At 41.6% G+C, this 26,182-nt stretch overlaps 1 protein-coding gene across 1 annotated transcript in view; it reads left to right on the top strand.

The window, feature by feature from the left end:
• Positions 1-26,182, top strand: part of USH2A (usherin) — a 565,863-nt gene that overhangs the window by 254,969 nt on the left and 284,712 nt on the right. Inside the window, exon 31 of the mRNA XM_054021626.1 lies at positions 7,103-7,264. Coding sequence (XP_053877601.1) covers positions 7,103-7,264 — 162 coding nt within the window. The remainder of the gene's footprint in view (positions 1-7,102; positions 7,265-26,182) is intronic.

The raw sequence follows: 26,182 nt of genomic DNA, 5'->3' as shown, positions 1-26,182 counted from the left end.
GAGTTTACTACAAAAAGAGAGAGATCGCCTCCTCCAGTTAGGAGCCATAGAACCAGTACCTCAACATCTATGAGGCAAAGGTTTTAACTCTCGTTATTTCCTAAAACCCCAGAGGAAGGGAGGTTGGAGACCTATGCTAGACCTCAGAGCACTCAACAAGTTTGTCAAAGCTCAAAAATTCTAGATTGTCACTCTAGCAATGATTATTCCAGCACTGGAAGAGGGAGACTGTTTTTTGGCCCTCAACCTTCAGGACGTTTATTTCCATATTTCAATCCTACTGTCTGTCGGACAGTTCCTCGGGTTTACCCTAGGACAACACCACTATCAGTAAAGAGTACTACCCTTCTGGTTGTCATCGGCTTTGAAGGTATTCTCCAAGGTTCTCTCAGTAGTGGGTGCTCACCTATGCTCCCAGGAGACCATGATCTACTCCTACCTGTATGATTGCCTCCTGAGAGCCTGCTCCTTCAACGAGGCTTGTCGGGTTACCAAAACTGCTATAGACTTATTCACGGAACTGGGTCTACAGATCAACACACAGAAATCAACCTTCATCCCGGAACAACCTCAGCACACGTTCCTCTCCTGGTATGTGCTCATAGAGACAATACGAAACAGCCCCCAAATATCAGTCAGACATTGTCTCCAACTTTTGGGGGATATGGCAGCTGGCACAGCGGTGATACCTCATTCTAGGCTTCACATGCAGTGTTTCCAGATGTGGTTCAGCTCAGTCTACAGACTAAACAGAGACGGACTAGATAAACCTCTGTCACTTTCCACCAAGGTAAAAAACTCCCTGGACTGGTGGAAAAAAACAGGAAATATTTGCAAAGGGATCCCCTTTTTGCAAACTTCCCCATTGGTACTTCTCACCACCGACACATCCCTCATAAGATGGGGCACGTATCTAAACAACCTTACAACACAAGGCAAATGGTTGTCCATGGAGATATGCCTCCACATCAACCTCCTCAAGCTCAGGGTGGTCAGCAGTGCCTGCACCCACTTCCTCCTGCTGATCAAGGGAACACACACGAGAGTCCTAACAGACAACATAACATGCATATACTGCATAAATCGACAGGGAGGAGCCAGATCACCCTCTGTCTGTGCAGAAGTACTAACGTTATGGAACTGGTGCATCTCCCTCATTACACTATAAGCAGTCTATCTTCCAGGCACACACAATTAGATAGCGGACAGTCTCAGTCGCAGGTTCCTACATGACCACGAAGGGGAGATGCACCCACATCTTCACAACCTATTCAGGTGGTGAGGGACACTGATCACAGACCTGTTCACCACTTTACTGAACAAGAAACGTCCATGTTACTGCTCCAGAGCAGGGATGGGGCAATGCTAGGCAATGCTCTCCTTCTTCCCTGGAACAGGAACCTTCTCTATGCCTTTCCTCCATTTCCCCTACTGTCAAAAGTCCTATTAAAAATAAAATAAGAAGGTGCACATGTCATACTGATTGCTCCCACTTGGCTGAGACTGAATTATCACCCTTACCTGTCACAGCTCTCAACATGTGCACCAATCTCTCTCCAATCCACTCCATACCTCCACTCATAGAACAAAGGATGTACTCTACATCCCAACCTTGGGATTCTCCACGTCAAGGCTTGGCGCCTTCATGTTTCAAATGCATAGAAAGTTCCTGCTCGGAGGAGGTACAAAGGGTATTATTACACAGTAGAAAATCCACAACATACTGTATTTACCCGCAAAAAAATATCCAGATTTCAGGCTTGGTGTAATTCTCAACAAATTTCTCCAACATCCACTACTCTTCCAAAGATCCTAGACTGTGCACTGACACTTAAAAAATGGGGTCTATCTCTCAGTTCACTCAAAGTTCTCTTAGTGACTATAACAGCCTTCCACCGACAAGTAAAAGGCTACTCAGAGCTATCACACAGAACCACAAAATGATTCCTCATGGGTATACTAAACCTTTTTTACACAACCCTGACAGCCCACCCCTACATAGGATCTAAATCTAGTGTTGAAAAGCCTGACTAGACCTCCCTTGAAACCCATGGCTGTTCACTTACATACCTGTCAATTAAAACGGTCTTCCTGGTGGCAATCATCTTGGCTAGGAGAATAGGGGAAATAGCATCTCTGATGGCACATTTTCTCTACACGGTATTCTTTCGGGACAAGGTCACACTCAGGCCACACCTGAAATTCACACCTAAGGTGACCACTCCTTTTCACATGAACCAAATGATCCACCTTCCAACTTTTTACCCGAAGCCACACTGTGATAACAGGGAGGCTATACCACACACACAAGGCGTTAGGAGCTCCCTGGCCTTTTACATGGATAGGGTGAAGACTTTTAGGAAGTCTCCTAGGCTTTTCCTAGGCAGAAAGATCCAAGGGCTCAGTAATATCAGCCCAGAGACTTTCCATGTGGGTCTCAAACTGCATTAGACAATGTTATCGGGTTCACAACATGACACTTCCAGATGGTATTCTCACACACTCCACAAGGTTGATCTCTTCATCTGTCGCCTTCCTCAAGAATGTCCCTACAACAGAAATCTGTCCATATCTTCGCAGAACATTATGCGATTGGGGACTCCATCTCTGATGCCATCTTTGGCTCCACAGTACTGTCATCTGTAACTGACTCGACTCCGAAGCCCCAGCCTCCTGTGGGGATATTGCTCGGGAGTCCTACAGTGGAGCACCCCGTAGGGATACTACTTGAAGGAGAAGAGGAAGTTACTCACCTTGTGTAGTAACAATGGTTCTTCGAGATGTGTGTCCCTATGGGTGCTCCACAGCCCATCTTCCTCCCCTCTACTTCAGTTCTTGTCAATGACTCTGCGGTAGAGAAGGAACTGATGGGGGGGGTTAGCCTGTGTGCACTGGTTAGCCTTGTGACCGGGGCATGAGGAGAGACGGTGCATGTGAGGGCTTATTGGATACTGCTACCGAAGTTCTCCGATCAGCAGCGCAGGGACGCAAGCATACCTACAGCGAAGCATCCATAGGGACACACATCTCGAAGAACCATTGTTACTGCGCAAGGTGAGTAACTTCCTCTTCTTCACATAACACACAGTCAACTTTTGGAATTCATTGCCATGGGATATTGTGAAGGTTCAAAAAGAATTAGATAAGTTCATGGAAAATAGGTTCATCAATGCCTATAAGCTAAGATGGTCAGGGATGAAACCCCATGCTCTAGGTGTCCTAAGCCTCTAACTGCCAGAAGTTGGGAGGGGACAACAGGGGATTGATCACTCAATAATTGCCCTATTCTGTTAATTCCCTCTGAAGTACCTGGCATTGGCCACTATCAGAAGACAGAATACTGGGCTAGATGCACCATTATTCTGACCCAGTATGGCCATTCTTATGTTTTAAAGGCAAAAATCTGTCATCAGATGCTGACCAGAACTCCCATTGACTTCAGTGGAGTTGTTCTGTGTAATGGTATAATTTTCCCTTAATTTTGTTTTTGAAATTTTCAAATACCCTTTTTCCTTTCTGATTTTCAACCAATCCAGGACTATCCTGAGAAAGGTCATTCTTCTGAGATTTCTAACCTAATTTTTCTGAATCAAAAAGTTTGTCAAAGCTTTGGGTAAACATTAAACTGAACCAAACCTAAATTAGGCTGGTGGTATTTTTAAAGGCTCTTAGTGCTGTTCCAACTACTCCCATAGAGGTCTGTGATGGGTTTTACTGTGAACTTCAGGGGGATTAGTGTTAGGCAAATGCTGAGAGCTTTTGAAAATCTCACCCTAAACTTTTTAATATTTCTCCATCACTGTGTCACAGTCAGCTAGACTACAAATGGGGGGGAGAGTGAGATGGCTTCCCCATGAGAAAAAATATTCTTTCTCTTCCATTGCTCTTAGTAATAGGACACATGACTCAGCTAGTGATGTCCCATGGAGAGTCACCAAATTTGATATATATGATGGAACTTCGAATTGCCTGTAGGCTAAATGTTTAAAATGAAGGAAAATTTTACCAAAATAAGCAGGTTTGCTAGGCTTATCCTGAAGGGTTTTGCCATCTGCAATTATTTGAGCATAATTTTTATGTCAATCCTTTAATATCTACTAAGAGTACCAATCCAGTTCTAAATCCTTAAGTCCAATTATAGTTTTGTAGGACGTTGTTAAATACACTAACTGATATTTTAGTGAATTGCTAACTTATTACTCATTTCATTATCAATGAAAATTACATTATTTGTGGGCTTCCTCTGGAAAAAAAATGTTAATGGAGCCAATGCCATATGTAAGGAAATCCAATATTATAATATATTTGCTTTATTGCGTATTACAATTTTTCTTAAAATTATTTTTCTTATTTGCTCAGCTTAGTAAACGTACTAGCTAATACAGGAATTCTATCTGATTCAGAAAAAAATGCTCATTTCTGAAGATACACTTTCACGTTGGGAAGGTTTACATAAGAATTTTTTTTTTTCCAAAATAGTGCTTGTAAATTACCAGATATTCCTGCCAGAGTGAGTAAGCCCCAGTTCTGCCGCCCTTATGATATTCAAAGGTATTGCTGTGGAGTTAACTCGCTATAAGGGAGGCAGAACTGGGCCTTTGAGAGTATGTCTATTCAAGCTATGCCAGTGAGCCTCCCAGCCCAGGTTGAGAGACTTGGGTTAACATTCTACAAATAGCTGTGTGGATAGCTCGTGGAAGTTGTAGCTTGAGCTGGAACTCTGGGCTTGTCTACACTACCGGCTGGATCGATGGGCAGTGATTGATCCAGCGGGGGTCAATTTATTGTGTCTAGTATAGATGTGATAAATTGCTGATCACGCTAGCGTCGACTCCGGAACTCCACCTCAACGAAAAGTGCAAGGGGAATCGACGGGAGAGTGTCTCCCATCGACACACTGCAGTGATAACACCGCGGTAAGTAGATCTAAGTACGTCAACTTCAGCTACGTTATTCAAGTTGCTGAAGTTGCGTAACTTAGGTCAAACCCCCCTCCCCCGTAGTGTAGACCAGCCCTCAGACTCTGAAGCCTAGGGAGGGGGGTGGGCTTCAAAGCACGAGCTCCAGCACAAGGCACAACTTGAAAGAGCTGTCTACACAGCTATTTTTAGAGTGCTAGCACAAGCCCTGGAAACCCAAATCACCCTGGGTGAGGAGGCTTGCTGCCATGAGCTGTGTAGGCATACCCTAAACTATTAGCCATTGCCAACCTCTAGTTTACAACATACACACAAACTACATTGAAAGAGCACTATTACTGTTGCAAAGTCAAACTATTAGAAGATAGGAAATGTCAGAATTAAAGTTATGTGTGCATAATAATATAATAATTAAGGCTCCATGTTTGTCATGAAGTGACCTCCATGACTTCTGGAGCGGCCCATGCACCTGGCCTGGGAACCACCTGCACCGCTCGGGCAGCCCCGGGGATAGTTGCACCAGCTGCTGCTGGGGAAGTCTCGGGCCCCTCTCCACCCCCCAGCAGCAGGAGTTTGGGTGGGGGGGGGGGGCTCAGGACTGGAGACTAGGGTATGGGGTGGTGCTTACTGGGTGGATCCCCAGAAGGGTGACAGGAACTCTCCTCCCTCAGCTCCTAGCTCCATGTGCTGCCTCTGCCCACAGGCACCTCTCCCACAACTCCCATTGGCTGTGGTTCCCAGCTCCCATTGGCTGTGGTTCCCAGCCAATGGGAGCTGCAGAACCGGAGCTTGGGATGGAGCGGAGGCAGCACATGAAGCTAGGAATTGGAGGTCACTGCTTCCCAGGAGCTGGGCAGGGAACCTGCCTAAGCCCCACCAACACCCCACCACCACCTGTGGCGTCCCCCCAGGTCGCGACCTCCCCTGAGCACCCATGGGATCCCCTCGGGCCACGCACCACTCCCTCCACCCCCACGCACCCTCCCCCTCCCCGAGTATCCATGGTTCCCCGCAGGTCGCACCTGCAGCACCCTCTGGCCACCCTCCACCCCCCTGAGCTGCACCCCCCAAGTTTTAGTCAGGGGTATGTAGTATAAGTCATGGACAGGTCACGGGCTGTGAATTTTTGTTTACTGCCTGGGACCTGTCCATGACATTTTTACTAAAAATACCCGTGACTAAAACATAGCCTTAATAATATCTACATCCGTGATTTTGATGAAGAAAAAAAAAAAGATCAATTTGTGGTTCAAGACATGAAGTCAAAGAGAGAGGGATTAAAGCTCTTGGTCAGGTAGTTAGTTTTAATAAAAAATGTCACAAATATCTTAGGTCAAAATATTCATACTTGAGTGCTTAAAGTTAGGCACATAAAACCCTATGTAGGCATCTAAATAGTGGCCTGATTTTCAAAAGTGAAAAGTGTTTTAGCCTCCATTTGAAATTTATGGAGCCACAGGCACTGAGCATCTCTGAAAATAAGATAAATGTAGATTTAGGTGTCTAACTTTAGACATTCAAGTATAAAATGTTTTGTCTTTAACTAATTTCTAACATCTTTGTTAAGGCTGGTGGTTATCCTTTAAAATTACCTAGTGCTTGAACTGGCAACCAGTTCTACCAGCTGTAAATGATAGGCCCCTTCCTTCTTCCTTGTCATAAATTGGTTTGCTGACCAGTTATATGAAAGATCCATTGCTCTAAACAATGCATAGGGAATTTCCCAATATTGTCAGAAGTGGTGATGTGCACAGACAAGGGATTTTCACAAAAGGAAAAAGGAAAAGGAACCAGAGAAGAAATCACCCAGTAGACCTAAACCATCAGTGCTGGTAACCATGCCAGGTTTTCCTCATGGCAAGTGGTGAGACACACCCTGTTGTTGGTAGCACAGTTTCAAAAATGTAGTTGGCATCTTGTAGCCACAAGACCCCCTAGTGAATATATAATGTTAAGTGAGCATATTTCTAATAGCAATCAATCACTAAAAGCTAAATAACCTGGAATATCACTATATTATAATGGTTTCAGGTCTGTATACTTGATTTATAATTGTGAAGTTTTGGGTTTTTTGATATCTCTAGATATAGGTATTTGGGTGAGTGGATGTGTATCTGTGTACCTGAAAACATTACAATATATAGTTATAAATACACAATATTTATTTATTTATATTTTTACAGCCCCTGAAGACGTACAACCACCTACAGCTATATCCTTTCCCACTTTTTTACTACTGAGTTGGAGTCCTCCAAAGAGACCAAATGGTATTATAACACAGTATGCTTTATACATGGATGCTGTATCAATCTACACTGGAAATGGAACTAAATACATTGTCAAAGGTGAGTTATATAGTGGTGACTCCTAAAATGGGTATGCCACAGTCACTGGGCTAACTGCACACCTAACCCTTCCTGGTCTTGTCAAATGCACCCTCCTCTCAGTTCTCAGGCCTGTAGTTGTCACCTGTGTTGGGGTGAAAGCATGTGGTTCTTCTGCTCTAGGCATGCATTGTAGACTGCCATCCCCAAGTCCTAACTGTGATTGCCTCAGCAGGCCTGATGTATCTTTGGAGCCTGCAGTTCTGTTCCCTTCGGAAGCAATGACACCAGTGACCAGACACCATTCTTATAGCAAAGTATTGATGAGAACAAAAGAATTTAAGAGAGAAACAGATCTTGTAATAGTAAAAAAGACCAAATACATGTCTCGCTTACAAGATATCTAACCATTTTCCACATGGTAATCCTGGTAGTTCTAGCTTCCTTATAGACTCCTCCACGGAGCCTCGCTCTGTCTGGGTGATCATCTATTCCCTTAACTCACAAACCAGTAATTCCCTCCCTGCCTTGGGGAGTCATTAAATCTTGCTCAATCCTTTTATCACCCCCCCTTTACAGAAATCAAGTCTCCTTTTAACTTTTTATAGTCCTTTGATCTGGTAATTTTCAGCTTTGGCAAAACGAGGCTTGAAACTTGTTGGAGATAGGAGGTACTAATTTTCCCCATTGTCTTTCAAATGCGTGCCTGGATGGCCTTATCTGTGTTGCCTTCCTGCATAGCCCCCATTGAATTTGAGCATATAATAAACATTTCACTACTTCCAATATAACTTGTACAGTCTATCTCAATATCTATTTTACATATCTTTATCCTTAGATGATTACATAGCAGCCCCATGACCCTCATTGGCTGTTTGTATTGATGTACAGTCATCTGACATCTTACTTTCACTTTAACCTTTTGTTTCATCAACAGACCACAAATTAGTCGTTCAGGATTATCATACAATAAAAATAATGAACTATGTGTAGCCTTGTGCAGCAAAAGGAATAGCCTAGCCCAGTCACAGTTTTATGCATGTTTGTAGATAGGTGTAAAACCAAAAAAGATATTAAAATCAGAATCTACCCAGGATAGAGGAGGGTCAGGGTCTTACTTTCTTTTTACTACAACACTTTAGCATAGTGTGAGACCTCAAAGACATTTCTGCATTTTGAGTTAGTACAAAACATTTTTAAAAATGCATAGTTCAATTTTTTTTTTATTTGCACAGGCCATAAGCTACTAGTGCGGTGGGTCAGCTCTGACACTGAAAAATGAATCCAGTTAGAGAACCTCCTGAAGGCTGTTGATGTTTGCTATAATAAATAGCGTACACTTTAAGTCAAACTTTTTCATTCTGTATTCAAAGGTAATGGATTTTTTTGTAACCATAGTAACCTTGTTGTATTTCTGGATAAATACATGAGGTATATACATTCTGGTTTTATTTTTGAATATAAACTACCACATTATATATTACTAATAATATGAAAAATAGGATATAGGTTAGCATAATGACAACTTAAAGTAGTATGCATTTTTCTTCTGCAAAAAAATAAATATTTATCAAAAATATAGGTTCAATTAGTTTCACCCCCCTCCCTCCACCCAGTTTTCTGGTATTCTTGTAGTGCCATTTATCTTTTTTTCAAGATCTCCATTAATCTCTTATTACTGTCCCATAACATTATTTTTAAAAATTTGGAAGCAGAAATACATGTGCTTCCAGTCTTCTTATTAAAAACATTATTGAAAGATTTATGCTGATGTTGTTACTAGGGTTGTGCTCTGCCCCATAGCATGTATTTGCAAAATGGTCATGAATTGGAAAGTGTGAAAAACATTTTTGGAATATGTTCACCATACTAGTGGTTTTTTGAAAAGCGCACAGCAGATTACATCATGACTGATTACTACTATCTAAGCTGTAATGAAGAGTTATCTATTGAAACTGCAGTCAAGATAATTTTTATAATTTTCCTACCAGCAATTAAGGGTAGGCTACTCTCAAAAGACTCAATATTTGGCTCATCATCCAAAATATTGGACGCTTATCTGAGACTTGTCCAGCCAGACCTGATTCTGTAAAACTGGCCTAAAGAACAGACTTTTAATGACATTTTTAGTACTCGTTTTTGTGGTCATGTCTGAAAATAACGCAAAAACCACCTTTCGCACAGTAATGTAGCATTCTGTTTCTGCTCCTGGCACAAACATTTATATGAACATTTCAGTACTTTAATGTAAGTTTGGTTTCCCTTTTTTTTTTTTTTTTTTTTTGAAATGGGCAAAGGTTTACAGTTTCAGTCCCTGAATTTGATTACTGCAGAAAATATATTGATAGGTCTACTAGGAAAGTCCCCATCTCCCCAGAGACAGCAGGACTCAGTTTCACCAAAATGGGCCTAGCTGATTGCAACTCTGATAGTCAAAGACAATTTTCAGAGGGCAGGCCAGCTTAGTTCACTGCCTGTAGTCTAAATAGGTCTTCTCTTCCATGTGAAAGCCCCTACCATTGCCCCATTTAGTGTTATTCAGTAAGACCCAGTTTCCTTCCAGTGGGGTCCCTGCTTCTCACCAAGAGTGCACCATACTTGTAAATCTCTTGCTTTTTAATTGATATTAGTTGCTAAATGGAAGGAGATTGATAGTCTCCTCATCTGAACTGGTGGAACATGAGTCACTTTCTTATTCTCTCTTACCATATGGGACATGACATATGACTGTTTGCTCCTGTGCCACCTTTATCTTGCTGCTGATTTCTCACTCTGCTTGAGGTGTGCTGGAAATGTGGAAGGAGCCCAGGGGAAGAAATGTGATCTGAGTCAGAAGGTTGGGATTTAGGTCACCAGAAATCCAAGTCATTCTGACTCAGGACTATTCAGATTTCTAGCCCAGATTTATGCGTGGCTCTAATTTTAATCAAAGAAATGTCATTTTTTTTGCTAAAGCAGAAGGGCCTTTGTTTCCTTACAGAACCCACAATCTGCTCCTTTGTAGGGTGGAGGAGTCATTACAAAGTGGCACAAAGTAATCTTTCTTCTCCAAGGGTTATATCTCTACAGTGATAAAATCAAAGGATTAAAAGCCAGATTCTGGGACTCTCCAGTTTTGTGTCTGTTTCTCCTGCCTGTTTTTTTTTTGTTTGTTTGTTTTTGTTTTGTTTTTGTTTGTTTGTTTTTGCTTTGGGTGTGAAGGTTAGTGCCGTTGGCTTCTACTGAGCATGTGCATACTGGTTTTTCAGAGGCGTATAATTTGGCCAAATTGGGTAGATTTTCCTAGGGACATCAAAAAGCACCTCTCTGGCCCCTAGGGAACGCCCCTTGCCAGAGCATGGAGTCTCTAGAGCTTCTTAATGAAACATTTGTAAGATTTTTTTTCATATTAGCAAAACAATGTGGTTTTCTCTAATATCATTCTCATAAATGGCTGACCTGTTTTAGCCAAAACCTTTTTTTTTAAGTCAGCTCAAGGCAGACAGCATGGAAAGTTTCAGCACAAGTGGTTAAAGTTTGGCAAAGTTGTAAACAAGTGAAAACTGTGTTTTATAATGAAAAGTGTCAGACAACCTTAACTCTAGGCATTATTGCCAGCACAGCTTATAATGTGCAAAGAAATAATAATATAGCACAAACTTTTCTGAGGAGATTGCTAGTGATGATTGATTGTCAAAATCTGAGCAAAATGTCTCCCTCCCATGTCATCTGAGAGCTGGCTACCTTTGTGAGAAAAGTTTCTGGTAAAAGCCTGTAGTGAAAATAGTCTTCTTTTCTATAGTGAAACACATTGGATTATCTAACCTGGTGAAGCCAAGAAAGACATTACTTGTAGATATGTGTGACACACAAAATGTTTCTATTTCCATCACTCTAGAGTGTAATCTCCAACTTTGACACTGCACACACTGAGGATGTAAACGTCTGCATTTTCTCCAGCACTGCATACTTGACACTGCTAACAAATTTGGGTCATTTAATTTCTCTTGCATGTAGTAATGACTCTGATTGTGAATCCTTAAAAGAAAAAATATTCCTATTAATACTCATCTGATTGAAACTGTTGTTTTCTCTGCCACACAGTAAGAAAGAATAGTGTTTGCAGTATTTCAGGAAAGGGATACTTCACCAAACAAGTCACAGGGCCAGATTTTCAGCTAGCTCAATAGAGCTGTGCCAGTTTACAACAGCTGCGGCTCTGGCTCACATTCGCTGGCTTTCTACAGTTAAATTACAAATAATAATCTTTTCTGGTGTGTGGGATATTTCACTTGTGATCATTTAGTTTTTCTGGAGTATAAAATCAAGGGTAATCCTTAGAAAGAGAGAGAAGAAGATAACCTGTAGGAATAAGTAACAGTTTGGTTGGCTCAAGTAGAGTGACCAGGTGTCCGGTTTTGGACCCAAATACCCAATTGAAAAGGGATGCTGGTGGCTCCAGTCAGCACTGCTGACCGTGCCATTGACTGTCCGGTTGGTGACGCTGCACAGAGGGGCTGGCTGGCTTCCTGCTAGCCTCCGCGCCGTGTGGCTCCTGGAAGCAGCGGCATGTCTCCCTCAGGCTCCAACATGTAGGAGTTGCCAGGGGGCTCTGCATGCTGCCCCCACCCCCAAGTGCCACCCAGAGCCTGCCCCCCTAGCCCCCTCCTGGGCCCAAACCCCTGCCACAGCCCTGATTCCCCCTCCCCCCTCCAAACCCCTCAGTCCCAGCCTAGAGCACCCTCCTGCACCCCAATCGCCTCATCCCCAGCTGGAACCCTCTCCCTCCCTCCCACATGCCCCAACCCCCTCCCTAGCCCTGATTTCCCCCTCCTGCCCTCCAAACCCCTCGGTCCCAGCCCAGAGCACCCTTCTACATCCCAAACCCTCATCCCAGCCCCACCCCAGAGTCTGCACCCCCAGCCAGAGTCCTCACACCCCCCTGCCTCAGCCCAGAGCCCCCTGCCATACTCTGAACCCCTTGGCTCCACCTCGGAGCCCCCTCCTGCACTCCATACCCCTCATCCCAAGCCGGCACCCTCACCCCCTCCCATACCCCAGCCCCCTGAGCCAGCCTGGCGAAAATGAGCGAGTGAGTGAGGGTGGGGACAGCGAGTGACCGGGGGCGGGGAATGGAGTGAGCGGGGGCGAGGCAGGGGCAGGACTTCAGAGGAGGGGCAGGGACAGGGTGTGAGGGTGTTCAGTTTTGTGCGAGTAGAAAGTTGGCAACCCTAGGCTCAAGTTGTTCTTGAACTTGAATGCTGAAAGACAGATTTTGTAAGACCAGACAGATCAGAGTTGGAGAAGAGAGTGAGGAGATTTGTTAAATTCTATGATTAATAATAGGGTTGGGGTGGGAGTTCGGCATCTCTAAAAATCAGGGCCCACTATGTCAAATATTCAGAAACTGAAGCACCCAAAATTAATCAACATTTATATGAATTCTTTTCTTGAAATCAATGATAAACAGTATCTTTAATGTATGTGATCGCACAAATGCCATACTTCTTCAAGAAACACTTTTGGACTTTTTTTTGTCCTTTCCACACCTAAAAATTCTACAGATAATTTTAAAATGACTGGTTTTGCATTTATTATTAGGAATCCATCACAATGGTGTCAACACTTTATTTACTGTACAGTTAAACGTGACTTAAATGAAGGGGAAACCAGAAAACATTTGAACTGCAGAGTTTGATTGCCAGTCAGGGCATCACAAAGAGGAAAAGTCCTGTTAGATCATATGATTGTTGTTGTTATGGTTATTCTAATTAAATATTGAATAGCATGGTAGCACCCAAAGACCGCAGTCAAGATTGGAGCCCCATTGTGCTGGGAGCTGTAGAAATATAGAAGAGACAATCTTTGCCCTGACAGTTTACAATTGATAGATACTGTAGTATTTCTGTGGGAGCCACTGTGGGACTGTTTCCTGTCTTCAAAGATGTAGTATAATATTCGTAAATATCTGAAGGAGCCAAGTCTTCTGTTTCACTAGGTCCTAGGATAACCTATTCCAAAGAAGAACAGGAGTACTTGTGGCACCTTCGGATGCCACAAGTACTCCTGTTCTTTTTGCGGATACAGACTAACACGGCTGCTACTCTGAAACCTATTCCAAAGAGTCATTCAACATCAATATAACATTGGCATCAAGTTAGTGAAATTAAGACTCTAGTTTGTTCTGGAAGCATTGGCACCTGCTGTATTAGTGTGAGCAATAGAATATTTATCTTCACCTGAAATACTACCCATGTTACACAAAGAGATATAAACTGAAGTCCCGTTGTCATTTTCAGGGTCTTGCTCTAATGGTTCGACAGTCACCATTCCCATAGGACTGAATGACACATCCAGATCATAAGGCAGTAGAGCAAGCAACGTACTTCCCAAAGCAGTACAAAAAGAACATCATCCCTGCTGCAGGTTTCATATGAGCCAAAATACTTAAACATTATGATGAGCACTATAAAAAACCCCAAAATAGTTTTATTGCTGCACCCAGCACTAGAGGGCAGATTACACCAGGTTTATGGAAGGAGTAAGCTTCCCTTAACGTTATATATATATTTAAGAAAGCACATTTGATACACCTGAATTGACAACACTGACATTGCCAGTGACCTGTACTAGTGTAATTAATTCTTCAGACCCAGAATGCAGATTCAGCAGGCACAAAACCAAAGGGCAATTGGGACTGTCTGAGTCTGTCATTTCTGTGTCTCAACTTCAAATGGAAGACTCTAGTCCATTCACTGGACTTAACTGTACAGATCCGGAGGCCAGGGAGGAAAGCATTATGTTTATTTGTAGCAGTTCTCTTGTATCATTTTCTGTTGCAGTGCATTAGTGTAGTGTTAAATAAAATCTGCTTATTTAAAATCCTTTTAAATAGTGTTTAAATATTTCCTGCTGATACAATCTGCTAAAGTAGTTATCCTTGCTGCAGATTTCAGTTAACCTTGTCGCAGATACTAAGCCTGGAGCTACACAGACTTTTAGGGGCCTTGATTATGGAGCAAAACCTAATGGTGTCATTATAAAACCACAGCTGGACAAGCTTTTGGAATCCTTGTCCTTCAATCAGATTTGGGTAACACAGCAAGCCAGGAAAGAACTCATGTTAACCCTGCCTGAATTGCTGAGCTCTCAGGTTATTTGGGCACTACTTTCTAGAAATTAAAATAATAAAATAAAACTCAGATTATAAAACAAAAGGGATTGGCACCTCCAAATCTGCCACATATACAGCACAAACTGTTTTGAACAAATAGTTTTCTCCAAAGGTAATAGCAATGGATTAGCCAAAAGAACAGAAAAAAGGCACATTTATATGGCAATGTAGGGAAAGTGCATTGCTGCTACCCATTCTGGATCTGTTCAGTGAACAGAGAGAAGGGAGGCATTAAGCTTCCAGGTCTATCAATCACAAGCCTTGACAAGACTTAAAGTCACTCAAAAATGTGAAAAGCCCAAATGATTCTTCCTTTCCTGTGATCTTACACCAAGAGTTTATCATAGTAAGAAATGTGTAAGACACTAGTCTTTTAATTTTCCCTTCACAAATATGTAGATTGGATAAGAGAGTTTAAAATATCAAATGCTGTTTGAGTGATATTGCATACTGAAAGAGAGGATGTACGCCAAGTATTCACCTAACTGCAGTGTATTTGTGTTTGTAAAATTAAATACAGTAGTCTACTTGGAAATCATGGGGCTGATTCCCCTCTCACTTCCACCTTTGTAAATTAAGAGTAGCTCCAAAGAAGTCAGTGGAGTTACAGCAGGTCAGATATGGTGTGATAGGCAAAGTATGCCCCATGCATTTTACATTTAAGTTACCATAGATGATGATAACCAAGGGTGAGAAGATAGTTCGTGTTCATTCAGGTGTAGGTCTCTGCTAACAATGGTGCAGGTTGTGACAGTGGTTCTTGTAGGTACTTGTCCCGTAATAACTGGACTGAAACTGCTGATTCTTTTCACATCAGCCACTGAGATGAAAGTAGTTTTATGGTGGATGTTGTTTGGGCTCCTGTAGTTTGAGTGCCTAAAGCTAGGCACCTAAATAAGTGATCAGGGTTGTGGATAAAGGTTATCTAGTTGATATAGTGTACTTGGATTTCCAGAAAGCCTCTGAAAAATTCCCTCACCAAAGGCTCTTAAGGAAACTAAGTAGGCATGGGATAAGAGGGATGGTCCTTTCATAGGTCAGTAACTGGTTGAAAGATAGGAAACAAAAGGTAGAAATAAATAGTTTGTTTTCACCACTGAGAGAGGTGAACAGTGGGGTCCCCCAAGGATCTACACTGGGTCCTGTGCTGTTCAACATATTTATTAATGATCTGGAAAAGGGTGTGAATAGAGAAGTGGAAAAGTTTGCCCATGATACAAAATTATTCAAGATAGTTAAGTCCAAAGCAGACCATGTGAAGTTACAAAGGAATCTCACAAAACTGGGAAACAAAATGACAGATGAAATTCAATGTTAAGTGCAAAATAATGCACATTAGAAAAAATAATCCCAACTATACAGATATAATGTTGGGTTCTAAGATAGCTGTTCCCACTAAAAAAACTCTTTGAGTCACCATGGATAGCTCTCTGAAAACTTCCATTCACTGCCCAGCAGTGGTCAAAAAGGCTAACAGTATATTAGGAACAATTCAGAGAGGGATAAAAAAAAAAGACAAAAAATATCATAATACCACTACATAAATCCATGGTGTGCCACTCAAATCGGATGTAGTGGAACTGGAAAACATTCAGAGAAGGGCAACAAAAAAGATCAAGGGTATGGAATTACTTCCATATGAGGCGAGACTAAAAAGATTAGAGCTATTCATCTTAGAAAAGAAACAACTAAGGGGAGAGATGATAGAGGTCTATAAAATAATGAATGGTGTGGAAAAAGTAAATAGAGAAGTGTTATTTACCTTTTCACTAAATATAAAAACCAGGGGTCACCCGATGAAAATAATAGGCAGTATGTTTAATACAAACGAGAGGAAGTACTTTTTAACTCAACACACAATAATCTGTGGAACTCATTGCCATGGGATGTTGTGATGGCCAAAAGTATAACTGGGTTCAAAAAAGAACTGGATAAATTCATGGAGGATAGGTCCATTAATGGCTATTAGTAAAGATATGATTTGGTCACAGATTTGGTAACTTTAATGAACCTCTCTGACTTCTTTGGCTTCAGCCCCCTGCCACAGCCACTGTGGCAGGGGCAGGGGCTGGAGCTGTCAACCCCTGTGGCTGCAGCAGGGGCTGGAGCTGTCAGTCCCCCCTCCCTGTGTGGCTTGGGCTTCAGTCCCCCCAGTGGTCAACCCCACCCCTGGACGCTGGTTAGTTTTAGTAAAAGTCACAGGCAGGTTATGGGCTTCTGTGAATTTTTGTTTATTGCCCGCAACCTTTCTGTGCCTGTATTAAAATTAACTGTGAAAAAATCTTAACCTTAGCTATTAGCCAAGGTGATTAGGGATGCCGCCAGGGCCGGCTCCAGGCACCAGCCTACCAAGCATGTGCTTGGGGCGGCACCTGGAGAGGGGCGGCGCTCAGGGTTGGGGGTTTTTTTTGTTTTAAACATACTGGGGCTGTTGGGGGACCCAGTGGTGCTCCGGCCCGAGAGCAGGGCTGCGACTGGGCTCTCCGCCCTCCTCCCGGCGCTCCGGCCAGTCGGGGAGAGCGGGGCCCCGGCCGGGCTCACCGCCCTCCCCCTAGCGCTCCAGCCGCTGGGGAGAGTGGAGCTGTGGCGGGCTCGCCGCCTTCCCCCGGCGCTCCGGCCAGCGGGGAGAGCGGGGCCACGGCCGGGCTCGACGCCCTCCCCTGCCGCGCTCCCCAGCGGGGGGCAGCGGGAGGCATTTTTGCCTGGGGCGGCAAAATAGCCAGAGCCGGCCCTGGATGCAGCCTCCTGCTCGCGGTGACCCTAAACCTCAGAAGATAGGATGGATCACTCTGTTATTGCTCTGTTCTGTGTACTCCTTCTGAAACTCTAGTATGGGTTGCTGTTGAAGACAGGATACTGGGCAAGATGGACCGTGGCCTGACCTAGTATGGCAACTCTTATGTTCTTATAGTCTTAGAATTTCCGATGTGTTGAGTATCCTCACTCGGTTTGAAGTCAACTGGGCCACTTATTTAGGTGCCTAGATATGGATTCAAATGCCTAGATGTGGTACACAACTTTGAAAATTTGTACTTATCTTCACAGTGGTAGAAATTGGACAGTTATATTTCACATCAAGACTTAAGACTAAACTCTGGTTTTGCTTTCTTCAGTTAATATGTGTATGTTACCATTAACTCTTTTAGAGAGATTAAACTTTTTTTTAATTTGGGCTTTATTGAACGTTTAAAAATAATTGACAACCCCCCAAAGAACAAAAATAAGAGATTGGTGGGTGTGGGGCTCTGCAAAATATTCACAAAAGAACAGATTGTGAATGCCTTATTCACATTGGTGAATATGAGGATTTTGCATATTTTGGAAAGGGATGGGAGTGTTTTTGGAAGAATCTGGTTTCATGAAAAACTGGTGGAATTTTGTTGCTTTCACTCACAATAATGCCCATTTTTCAATGAAATTCTGTCCATGTTCACTCAAAAAGTTGGGGAATCACAAAAATCTCCACATTTGTTAAACTTCTTAAATTGGATGTTTTCTTTCTACAAACATTAATTTTGTGTTGAAGCCCATTAAAATTTAAAATTTCACATGGATCAGTGAAAGAATTTCAATTTCATGAAAAATAATTTTTAAGTGAACTTTTGGGAGTATGAAATGATCCTGGATAAAACTGCAAATATTTTTTTCAGTGAATGGATAGACTTAATTTACATAACTGGAAAGGGAAAGACTACTAGAAATATGTATGACAAATTGGTGAGTAAGTAAAAGAAACTACAGTTGGACTAAGTTACTAGATGTCACAAGCAGCTGTGCTGCATACTGACGATTATTGCTGGCTGTTAACCCTTTAGGTGTTGAATGTTATAGGTGTATTCACCTGGATTGCACCACCTGCACAATTGAATGTGTTCTCTGTGTCCTAATATTCCAGTGATTCCAGTGAAATGTTCATCGATGGTAGCAACACAACAGGCAGGTGCACAGGAGGCCCAACAGTGATAGTGTAATACTTCTGCATGTAATGCTCTTCTCCAGGAAGGCAGATGGAGAATATTATAGGGCTGCTTGCTCTAAAAGGATCAAAATCAGTCCATGAAGTCAATGGAGTTGCATCAGCTTTCAGGTATCTAAAAGGGTGTCATAAGGAGGAGGGAGAGAACTTGTTCACCTTAGCCTCTAAGGATAGAACCAGAAACAATGGGTTTAAACTGCAGCAAGGGAGGTCTAGGTTGGACATTAGGAAAAAGTTCCTAACTGTCAGGGTGGTTAAACACTGGAACAAATTGCCTAGGGAGGTTGTGGAATCTCCGTCTCTGGAGATATTTAAGAGTAGGTTAGATAAATGTCTATCAGGGATGGTCTAGACAGTATTTGGTCCTGCCATGCGGGCAGGGGACTGGACTCGATGACCTCTCGAGGTCCCTTCCAGTCCTATAATCTATGAATCTATGAATCTATGCTTACATGAGGGTGAATCTGAGGCAGTTCTTGCTCCCAGTAGGTGAATGGATGTTTACTAGTGACCTTCACAGGAGAAGGTTTAGGTCTTTTCTTTAAATTTTTTATTTGCACTGGATCCTCACTCATAATCTCCATCCCTCTTTGGAGTTGCACATGCAGTACTGCCCCCAGCACATACTGGATAGTTAATAAATTAATTAGTTTGAAAACTATTTTAATTGTATGAGAGACTGGAAATCTGAATTCTGTCAATTTTAGCAACGAGTGAACCTCAGAGGTTTGGACATTAGGTAAACTTTGCATGAGCATCTAGATATTTGGATGCTTGTTCAGGCTTCTTGTTTCTGTAAATTTGTGGTGAAAAATCTGAGAATGACTTTTAAAAATAGTTCCAGATTATTTTACCAGTTAATATCACTAAACTATTTCTATTTAGGTTTAGAAATAATACAGGAGCCGCCTTTCCTTCATTGTTCTCAGCACTCTTGGTTCTCATCTGTTCATGGTGAACAATACATGTCTGAACATTATAGAATCTTAAAGTTAGATTTGAGTTTAGTTCTAAAAATACATGACAGTTTGGACTGTTGGAAGAAGATTCTTGTATTTTCCAAACCCTGCTGCCCCTTCTCCTAAATTATGCAAAAATAAAAAGGTTTTCAGGGCATACATCAAGTCAGATTCCAGCTTGATGTGTCACAAAAATCATGAAAGGAATTCTGGCAGATTTCTTTTCCTGTTGAATCATTGCAAGAATTTAACCTAGATTTTTACAGCTACCACCCAAATTGTTTACATAAAACTTTATAGCCATTTAGTTGGTACTGAACTCCATCAGACTTTTCACTATTCCTTTAAAATATGGTATTTTTTATGATAATCCACTTCTGCTCTAAATTGCAGTTTGGCTTCAAACGTTTTTTTTACACGACAGATATATTCATACCAATCATAAAGATTCATACCATGTAAATATAGGAACAATTTAAGATGATGTATTACAAAGAAAATAAATAGTGCATAAGCACTAAAATTAAGTGAACATAAATCGAAGCATGTAAGGAAAATATCAGATTAGTGTTCTTTAAGTAATGCATAAACTCAAACTCTTTTAAGATGACTATCATGAGGCAGATGAGAAACGGAGTTCATTACTATTTCAGTGATGGCAGCGTTGCAAATACTGCACTCCATTATTGTAGATGCAACTTAAATGTTCATATATTGATTTCTTTTTTCTGCCATTGCTGGCAATGTATATGATGGCATGTAAATCAACATCTGGATTCATAATTTAACAATGCTGTTGTTGTTTAATCATTTCAGTAATGTATTGCATAGCACAAGGTCAGTAGACATAAGGGGAAAAAGCGTCAGCTAAGGAAAAGTGAATTTTCATTCTGATGATAATCTTCTGTCTTGTGTCCTGCATCAAGGAGTATATCTCTGCTCATTTTTTATTCTAGTTGCTATTAATCAGTGAAACTTGAGATCGTTCTATAATAATCCTTATTGTGAATGCCTGAAGGTTCTATCAGCGTAGGTACATCAAAATATGTAATTTTGTACAAATACCCTTATGGAAACATTTAACATTTTGTTTTGAGATTTATTGGGGCAATATAAATTAGAGTGGTTTGGAATAAGTATTTGATAAAGAGCAGCAGAAGATAAAATATTTCTTGTCTGAACTTAGGATGGCATCAGAGTGGAGCTATGTTACATTCAGAATGGAAATATTTGATCTTGCAATGAAGCCCTTTGAATTGGCTTTTACATTAAAAAGATTTATTTTGAATTGATGTATAAATAGGATATATGATGGAATTTACTGGGCAAATAAATATACCACTTCTAGTGAGGGGTAAAACTCATTTTTCTTGAGAGGTAAATGTATAATTGAATATGAATGTTCTGTTTACACTGTACATTACAATGTTGTACGTTTTAAGTGTGCTCACAAAACTATTATTTTTATTATCTTTTGCACATTGCAATGGCAGTGGTGCACTAGAATATTTCTTTTTTGTGTCTTTTCTAACTGATCCAGAGGCTACAGAACTTGCATTACATGGCTACCCTGGACGTACAAGTGAGGGAATACAGATAGTATATAAAACACATAATATTCTACACCCAGAGATACAGACCTTAAGTATCTCTGGGTCTAGAATATTATGTGTTTTATATACTATCTGTATATCTCTCTCCAGCATCCCTCTAAAATAACTGAAGCCAGCTTTCTCTCTCTTTTGAGGCTCCATCTGATTCAGGCCTTGGAATATTAACAATACTTGGCACTTTATGTATTCAAAGCATTTTAAAGATATTAGTTCTTACAATTTGCCTGGGGAGGAGAATAGGCAACTAGTGTTAGCCCCATTTTTCAGGTAGAGAAACTGAAGCACAGCACAGAGAGTCTGATGGCCAGATTTCCAGAGATGCTGAACATCCCACAGCTCCTATGGCACCAGTGAAAATACAACTTACCCAAGGTCACACACCTGAACAGACCCTGCATAAGAGCACAGAAGTTTGGGCTCCCCTGTCCATGATTAATCTACTTGGCCACACTGTGTTTCAAGTCAAACATATTTTAATAAGAATTCATATAAATAGATGTTGAACAGAGCTGTAAGGAATGTGAAATATCTTGGTACAAACATATTACATTTGCGTTAAGAATAGGTATTTCTGTTTATTGAAAGGAAATAATTATTTGAATATGTGTTACCAACTTGTCCCTACATGACATCAGATGAGTAGAGCTATTTCATGACCACAATAAAACAGTTGGACTGCCCTTGTAAGAGGGCTGCTCCTCCTCTCCCTCTTCATTGGTTTTGAGCCCATGGTGACACAGAAAGCTAGAGTGAGTGGAACGTATGAGCAAGGTTCAAAGGGAACAGGTGACAAAAGCCTACATATAGATATAAATAAAGGTGACATTAACAGAAGGCTGGATATTTGAGGGAGGATGGAACATTATAGTAGAGTTATAGGGTGCAACAGGTGCGAAGGACATGGGGGAATCTGCTTAATATCTTTGATGTCTATTCAGAAAAGCAACAAATATGGGAAATAAACAGGAAAAACTGGAAGTATTAATACATAATCCAAATTATAACTTAATTGGTATCACTCAGAATTGGTGGGATAAATCTCATCACTGGAATATTAGTATAGACGGGGAAAAGGAAGGAGGTATTGTATTACACATTAAGAACATACACACTTGCAATAAAGGTAGGAGGTCAAGAAGGAGAGGATAACCTCTACAGTGTCAACAACCACGGACAGGATAAGGAGAATGAAGATGGAGTAGAAGCCCTAATATATAGCCAGAATAAGAAACCTAAGTGTGAGCTTTTTCAGGATAGTGAGAGGGTGGAGGCCAGACTGGAAAGGATCCACGATGGAGTTACAGGAGATTAAATCAGTGTATCATGTGTAGACATCGTGTTTGAGTTTAGAGATGAAGAGGAGGAAGCCGATGAGATGATGACTAATGGCCAAGAAGGTCCATTATGTGGACTGGAGCCTCCTGCAATCTTTTTTTTTTTCCTGGCATGGGGAGAACAGAAACTTGAAACTTGAATTTGTTCTTTCTCTTATTTAAAACTGCTTAATGCTTGAATTATGAGGCCAAATACCCAGGCATGTCTGTTATGTACATTGTGGGAGGGACGGGTGATTTTATACCATCTTTCTGCTCTGCTGATCCTGGAGACCAGCCCTATATGGGCCAGTTGAGAAGTCCAACTAATTTGCTTGACCAATGTGTCTGGACATTCTTCTTACAACTCTGTGTTCCATGCCCTGGAAGGGCCTTCCCATAGAAACTAGTTTGGATAGGAGCATTGTGTACATTTATCAGATAGATTATTTGGGATAATTGAGACACATGCTAATCTCTTTAAAAATTAGGGTAAAAAGGGGAGTTTCCATTTTGTCAGATGAAATGTTTTGGGCTCCTATTGTGAGGCTGGCAGGATTTAATATCATTCTTTTAATGGCACAAATTCATTTTTTTCAAACTCTTAAGTTGTATTGGGAATGTGAATATATGCATAATTGAAGCCTTTCTGTTAAATGTATATGCAAATATATATATTGGCCAAACAGTACTCAAAATAATGTAAAATACATTGAAAAAATATATCAGAATAAGATAATGTACACCTCTCTAATTTCCTGGAATCAACGCGGCTACAACAACACTGCATAAGATAATGTATGGAGTTCCCTGAAAAAGAGATGCTTGTATCTTAGCTTAACTAGATAAATCTCTGGCAGAGCTGAAAGAGAGGCAGCAAAAACAGATGGTAGCTAGAACTAGAACACGATTGACAATATTTGCATATAGGGCAAAGGAAAATTCCAGGGGACTAAATGGACTGATTTGGTTTGAGGCAGTTCAGAGAAATTACAAGAAAACTACTTTCACTAAATAGTCTGCCCCAAGTGATTCCTCTTTGGGAAGCACATTAATCAATGCTACATTACTCCGCCATAGAATCACTCCACCTTACCCCACCTTACAGTTAGGTGCCACTGTTTTGTGAAGGCAGATTCACTGTGGCTGAAGCTGCAGGGCAGTCCGTTGATGACATGGCCTTCCTTTCCCATCAGATAAACCCCCCATCAAAATCGACAGTAGTTGGAAGTCTCAGCAGGGGACTGGAATGGGCATGGAGACAAAGTTAATGCTCTATCCCTACAGATAGTCTCTCTAGAAAGCTCACTGATGAGGGAGTGTGAGGAAGGTTGCAGCACTACTGCCTGTGCTGTATCTGTTTTGTACGTAAAAAGAGGATTCTGGTTTTCCAGAGTTGTAAATCTGGCACCTTCTGAAAGCACAAAAATCACTCAGACTTAACCAAGAGATTTTCTTTGTGCAAAAATTGTCCCATGATTCTTCATTACAGTCAGACTGAGTCTACACTAGATTTCTTTTGGGAAATCTCTTGGAGTTGCCATAACACTGGTGCAGCTCACACCGGTAGTAGTAATGCTGAGAATTATCCTATAGGCAGGTCACCAGACATTTTACCACCTTGTCATCTAAACCTGCCCAGAGCAGGTCTGGACAACCCCGTGGTAAAAATGCTGGTGAACACTGATGCCCCACCTGCACAACCACTCCCATCACCGAGTACAACAGTGAGCAGTTTCCCCACAAGCCAGGGGCTATGAGTCCAAAGAGAAAACTTAAAACCTCCATTCTGACAGACAGCTCTACAGAGACTTAGGGTAGGTCTACACTACCCGGTAGTTCGGCGGCAAGCAAATCGAACTTCTGGGTTCGACTTATTGCGTCTTGTCTGGACAAAATAAGTCAAACCTGGAAGTGCTCGCCGTCGACTGCGGTACTCCAGCTCGGCGAGAGGAGTACCCCGCGAAGTCAACGGGGGAGCCTGCCTGCTGCATCTGGACCGAGGTAGGTTCAAACTAAGGTACTTCGAACTTCAGCTACGTTATTCACGTAGCTGAAGTTGCGTACCTTAGTTCGAATTTGGGGGTTAGTGTAGACCTTCCCTAAGGGTACGTCTATACTTACCTCCGGGTCCAGCGGTAAGCAATCGATCTTCAGGGATCGATCCCGGAAGTGCTCGCCATCGACACTGGTACTCCTGCTCCGCGAGAGGAGTACGCGGAGTCGACGGGGGAGCCTGCCTGCTGCGTCTGGACCCGCGGTAAGTTCGAACTAAGTTACTTGGACTTCAGCTACGTTATTCACATAGCTGAAGTTGCGTATCTTAGTTCGAAGTAGGGGGTTAGTGTGGACCAGCCCAAAGGCCAAACCTTAAGAAGGGAGAATCACCTGCTGAGCATTTCAATTCCCATGGAAGACTGAGAATTGCTGGTTCCCAGAGATTCATATCTTGAGATTTATCTCAACATTTGCTCCTAACTTTCTATGTGTTCACTGTGTTTTGATATATTTTAATACATTTCATAGGATTGGCCAGTCTTCTCTCCAGCCCTCTCCACCCACCTTTTGTTGTTGTTACTGCAGTATTACAGTGTATGTCTGTTACAGTTGTCACTCTGACACAAGCAAATCCAGAAAGCTTTTTCAGGAAAGCTAACAGAAAGGAAATAAATTCTCACCAATAATACTTAATGGTTAATAGTCTGTAGTCTTTCTGTACTATAGAAAGTAGGACATAGGAAATCTGAACTGAGGATCTAGGCTAGAGGGGAAAAAAAGGAAAAGTATAGGACTGTGGGGAATGAATAATATACCTTGTTCTGTACGCATGAGAGTGGGGACTTCAGAAGTCTCTTAAGGGTTCACCATTTGTGAATTATGCATCTCACTCTCACTAGTAGGCGTAAATGCATAATTCTAATCTGTTCTTATTACTTATTTATAACACACCAGTAGAATGTAAATTCTATGCCTCCTTTGTACAAGCAGCACATGCCACTTACGGTATGCAGATATTTCAAGGAGCCTACACAGACAACTTTCCTAGTGTAGCACATCATTCCCAATTAAAAGACCTAAACATCTAATGATAAATTAAACTTATTCTTCCCCAGTTCACAGGTGGATCATGCAGGGGTGTGTGCAAGAGAAAAGGGAGAGAATTAATAGGAAATAAGTATTCAGCTTGAAATAACCTACTCTGCATTATTATCATTGTTATTTATTATAGTTACTGTAATAAACTGTATATGGTTGGGGAAAAGCCTGCAACAAATACTAAATTTATGAGATCGGGGACAGGTGATTGTTCTTTCTTTTCATGTAGCTGACATTGATCAATTTGTATTTTTCCCTGATGATAGTTTTTGCCATAATAACTGTTTGGTGGCCCTTTACTATTGAGTTATGGTTGCAACACACTCCACATACGAGAAGGAGCCTGTGAACTTTATATCCTAATGTGGGCATCCTATAGATACACAATAATACAAGGCATCTGACTACACCACCTGTTCTGTGTACCCACAAATATGATTTATTCTGGTAATCCTAGTTTAATGCATCACATCAGATTGTGGCAGTTATGTTATCTGATGACATTACTGACACTATATGACATGGCGAGGTAGTGCAACACATCAGCTAAAAAAATGTAAACCTTTACAGGGTCTTTTTTTCCCCTATATTAAAGATTAAGAGAAATTGAAAAGGACCCTTTTCCCAACTACGTATTAGGAATGAATCCTCAGTTGTAGCTGAATTCTGCTCAGCACTGCTAAGAAGAGAGGGAAAAGGTGGCTTTACACCACTTTTATCTCCCTCCCAATCCTAGGGCCAGCTGGAGGCTGGCTCAGCTCTTGTACAATTTAGAACATCCTCAGTGCTGCTCTAAATTGGTCTGGCTAGTATCAGGGCTCAGCTCACC

This window comes from Malaclemys terrapin, chromosome 3 (genome assembly GCF_027887155.1).
Source record: "Malaclemys terrapin pileata isolate rMalTer1 chromosome 3, rMalTer1.hap1, whole genome shotgun sequence".
In the NCBI taxonomy this organism is placed as follows: domain Eukaryota; kingdom Metazoa; phylum Chordata; order Testudines; family Emydidae; genus Malaclemys; species Malaclemys terrapin.
This window is presented reverse-complemented; position numbering and strand designations above follow the sequence as displayed.